Below are 3,940 nucleotides of genomic sequence, written 5' to 3'. Positions count from 1 at the left end.
GAGGTGTTTAACCTGGCTGAGCTCTCATCCTGGGGTAAGCTATGATATTAATAAAAAGGTTCAGGGCAAGGGCCCTGCAGGCTGCTCAGTCATTGTGCCCTTGATCTGGAAAGAAGTGACCAGCACCTCTTCTGCACCTCTCCCTGTGGCAGATGCACTGGGGCCAACCTGGTCTGCGGCCATCAGCTCCTCACCTGGCCCGTGGACACCACTGGCCTCCTCCTGAGGAAAAGACTGGGAGCCCTTGTGCTCCCTGCTCTGGGACTGGGACAGGTGCTGTCAGAGGAGGCTCTGACCAGGTTTTCCTTTGCCCTTATCTGCAAGGCACGTGTCCAGGAGCAATGGCAATGGCAGCACAGGTCCCAGCTTGCTGGAGGTGAAACCCAGAGCCACTTGTTCCCATGTGAGTGCTGCTGAATGAGATCCTGTGCCCTCCCAGCTCCTGCCACCCCTGACACCTGATGATACAGCGAGCCATGGGCAGCGTCCGAGTCAACCGGTGAGTAACCCCCTTCTCAAGGACTGCTGCTGCCCAGGGTGGCCTGGTCCTCCTCATTTAGCCCCTCAAGCCCTAAATTCAGCCTGCCTTTTAGTGGACTTGGCAGTGTGCCAGGTTAATGGTTGAACTTGATGATCTTAAAGGTCTTTTCCAACCACAACAATAATATGATTCTGTGATATTCTTCCCAAATTATCTGCCAGGGGCTTTCTTACTCCAAGGTATGCCTCCTCTCTCCTTCTCCAATCCAAGACACACCATACATGGGGCAGTGCTCACAGGAGGAGTGCAACAGCGGAGAAGCAAAGCACTGCATGGTGCTGGACCAGAAATTACAGATTTCAGCAGCCCTGCAGAAGTCTCCTGTCCCCTAGAGTCCCCAGGAGTCAAAATTCTAGCCACATATGCTTCCTCTGCTCCCTCTTCCCATGAGAGGATCAGGGTCACAGAACCTATGCTGGAGGATTCCAGAGGGTTCCACTATGGGGTAGGTGGGAGGCACTGCCAGCCCAACTGGTCCTGAGAAGCCAGGGCTTGGTGGTCAAGAGGGTAGAGTGGTCTTGGTGGGTCTATGCACTCCCTTGATGTCTTCAGTGGTCAGAGCATCTTCCATCATCATGTCTTTAATGAGTATCTGCAACCGTAGACACAGCAGCACACAAAGGGCAGCATTGATGCCGCCTGCGAGGGAGGGGAGCTGGAGGGGAAAAACATCTCCCAGAAAGTGTGTTGGGAGCTTCTCCCAGGGAAGTCTGCCAGCACTTTGGCTCTTGATCTCCAAATTACACCTTTGGCTTTGGATGTGGGATGCTGGGAGCCACGCGCGTTGCTGTGGCAACAGAATTGTCCTGAGCACAAGAAGTGTATAAACATTGTCACTGACACACCATGAAATCAGTGAGGAGAGAGGAGGAAAAAATAGAAACTCGGGGTCTTATATAATGCGGGGGCCAAAATGTGGCCAGGCTGTGGGTGCTTGCTTCCATGCTTCCCAGCTGTTACAGCTGCCATCAGGTTTCGAAGACTTGGGTTGCTCCTCCCCACAAGGGCTGGAAGGAAGCACAGCTCTACAAGCTTCTTCTGTCTTGCTGCCCTCTCAGGACTTTGCTAGATACAACTTCCTGGCAGCAAGACCTGGCAAATCTTGCAGCCGAGCCCTACCAATTTGGTCAGGGTGGCACAACCAGAGAAATGGGCTGTTGTGATGTTCGACGCTGTGGTACCGTAGCCCTGTGAGCCGCCCGTGTGCCTCCCGCCCTTGCTGTCTCAGTGACTGCTGCTGTTCTTCATCTATTTCTGCTGGCGATGCCTGTTTCTTCTCTTCCAGGTACAGCGTTGTCTCCACGGAAGAGGATGGACACAAGGTCTCCGCGCTGGGCAGCGTGAACGGGCACAGCCGGAACGGGAAGGGCCACGCCCCTCGGAGGAAGCACCGCAACCGCTTTGTGAAGAAGAACGGCCAGTGCAATGTCTACTTTGCCAACCTGAGCAACAAGTCTCAGCGCTACATGGCCGACATCTTCACCACCTGCGTGGACACACGCTGGCGGTACATGCTCATGATCTTCTCTGCTGCCTTCCTGGCCTCCTGGCTCTTCTTCGGCTTCCTCTTCTGGTGCATCGCTTTCTTCCACGGTGACCTCAATGCACCGGCAGTGGGAGGTGGCCCTTCTCTCCTCAAGCCCTGCATCATGCACGTGAACAGCTTCCTAGGGGCTTTCCTCTTCTCAGTGGAGACACAGACGACCATTGGGTACGGCTTCCGCTGCGTGACTGAGGAGTGCCCGCTGGCTATCATGGCAGTTGTGGTCCAGTCCATCGTGGGCTGTGTCATTGACTCCTTCATGATTGGCACCATCATGGCCAAGATGGCAAGGCCCAAGAAACGGGCCCAGACCCTCCTCTTCAGTCACCACGCGGTCATCTCTGTACGGGATGGCAAACTGTGCCTCATGTGGCGGGTAGGCAACCTGAGGAGGAGCCACATTGTGGAGGCCCACGTCCGAGCCCAGCTCATCAAGCCCTACATGACAGAGGAAGGTGAATACCTCCCCCTGGATCAGCGGGACCTAAATGTGGGCTATGATGTGGGCCTCGACCGTATATTTTTGGTCTCACCCATTATTATTGTTCATGAGATTGACGAGGAGAGCCCGCTCTATGGGATTGGCAAGGAGGAGCTGGAGACAGAGAACTTTGAGATCGTTGTTATCCTGGAGGGGATGGTGGAAGCCACAGCCATGACCACACAGGCACGAAGCTCTTACCTCGCTAGTGAAATCCTTTGGGGTCATCGTTTTGAACCAGTTGTGTTTGAGGAGAAGAACCATTATAAAGTAGATTATTCACGCTTTCACAAGACCTATGAGGTAGCTGGCACACCTTGCTGCTCAGCCCGGGAACTGCAAGAAAGCAAGATGACTATCCTACCTTCTCCCCCACCTCCTAGTGCCTTCTGCTATGAGAACGAGCTGGCTCTTGTCAGTCAAGATGAAGATGAAGATGACGATGAAGTGGGTGTGGTGTTAGAAGGCAACACTAAAGAAGAGGGAGGCATCATCCAGATGATGGATTTTGGAAGCCACTTGGATCTGGAGAGGCTCCAGGCAACTCTACCCCTAGACACAATCTCATACCGCAGGGAGTCGGCCATCTAGCTCTTCCAGCCTCCCTGTTCCACACCCATTGCCCACCACCTCCTCCTCCATTCTGCACCTGTATGTAGCTGGATAAGTCCCTTGCCCACCAGAAAATGCCTCCTGTGACTGCCTCTCAGCCCCTGAGTACATCAAGGCCTGGAGCTGCTCTGATACACTCCCTTTCCCCTGAAGTCATACTGCCTGGAAGAGGAGTGAGGATATACTGCTTTTCCAGTGTGTGCAGCTTGTGCCGGGATCCCTTTCCTGCCCAGAGACAGGAGAGCAGCACACCTGGTTTCTCAACACACACACCAGGACCTGCAGCAAGTGTTCCTGCTGCTGAGTCAACAGCAGACTTTCTGTTCCCTCTGGACGTGGGTAGGCCCCATGGTTATCAAGAGTCATGACCATCACTAGGAGAGGAGTGATACCTGAGTGCTGACCAGAGAAGGACAGATGGGAGAGTCTAGGACACCTGGAGGGAGTGAGGAAGGATCTCAAGGGAGGGGTATACTTGCATGTTTAATGCGTGTTGCACATGACTCTTTCTTTGTATATAAAACAGAACAAGAACTGAAATCCATATTCTTCCACTGCAAATGCCAAGCTAGGAAACAAGGACACTCTGTGTAGCCTACTCTGCATTCTCCTTGGCTTTTGGCATCTGTCACGTCCAGAAGCAGCTCAGCTCCACAGACTCAGATCCAGTTCTCCCAGTCCTCTTGAAAATCATGTCCTAGTCCTCTCCTGAGATGTCTGCAGAGGAGGAGGGCCCTGTGCTTGCTGCACACTCAGACTGCTC

At 53.7% G+C, this 3,940-nt stretch overlaps 1 protein-coding gene across 1 annotated transcript; it reads left to right on the top strand.

Annotated features, from left to right (window-relative positions):
* The first annotated feature begins 461 nt into the window (after positions 1–461).
* KCNJ4 (potassium inwardly-rectifying channel, subfamily J, member 4) lies at positions 462–3,418 on the top strand. The gene is made up of 2 exons (XM_010003716.1): positions 462–499; positions 1,827–3,418. Exons 1-2 carry the CDS (start codon positions 462–464, stop codon positions 3,154–3,156), a joined length of 1,368 nt encoding a protein of 455 aa, XP_010002018.1. The 3' UTR covers positions 3,157–3,418.
* Positions 3,419–3,940: the final 522 nt, after the last annotated feature.

The sequence above is a fragment of the Chaetura pelagica genome, unplaced genomic scaffold (assembly GCF_000747805.2).
Source record: "Chaetura pelagica isolate M959 unplaced genomic scaffold, ChaPel_1.0 scaffold530, whole genome shotgun sequence".
Taxonomy (NCBI): Eukaryota; Metazoa; Chordata; class Aves; order Apodiformes; family Apodidae; genus Chaetura; species Chaetura pelagica.
The sequence above is the reverse complement of the archived record's forward strand: the minus strand, read 5'-3'. Positions and strand labels throughout refer to the sequence as shown.

Bases quoted from the DNA above. Each gene is read 5' to 3' on its own strand.
- KCNJ4 (XM_010003716.1), top strand. From the start codon at position 462: ATGATACAGCGAGCCATGGGCAGCGTCCGAGTCAACCG. The intron at 500-1,826 runs GTGAGTAACCCC...CTTCTCTTCCAG, and splicing joins GGCAGCGTCCGAGTCAACCG to GTACAGCGTTGTCTCCACGG.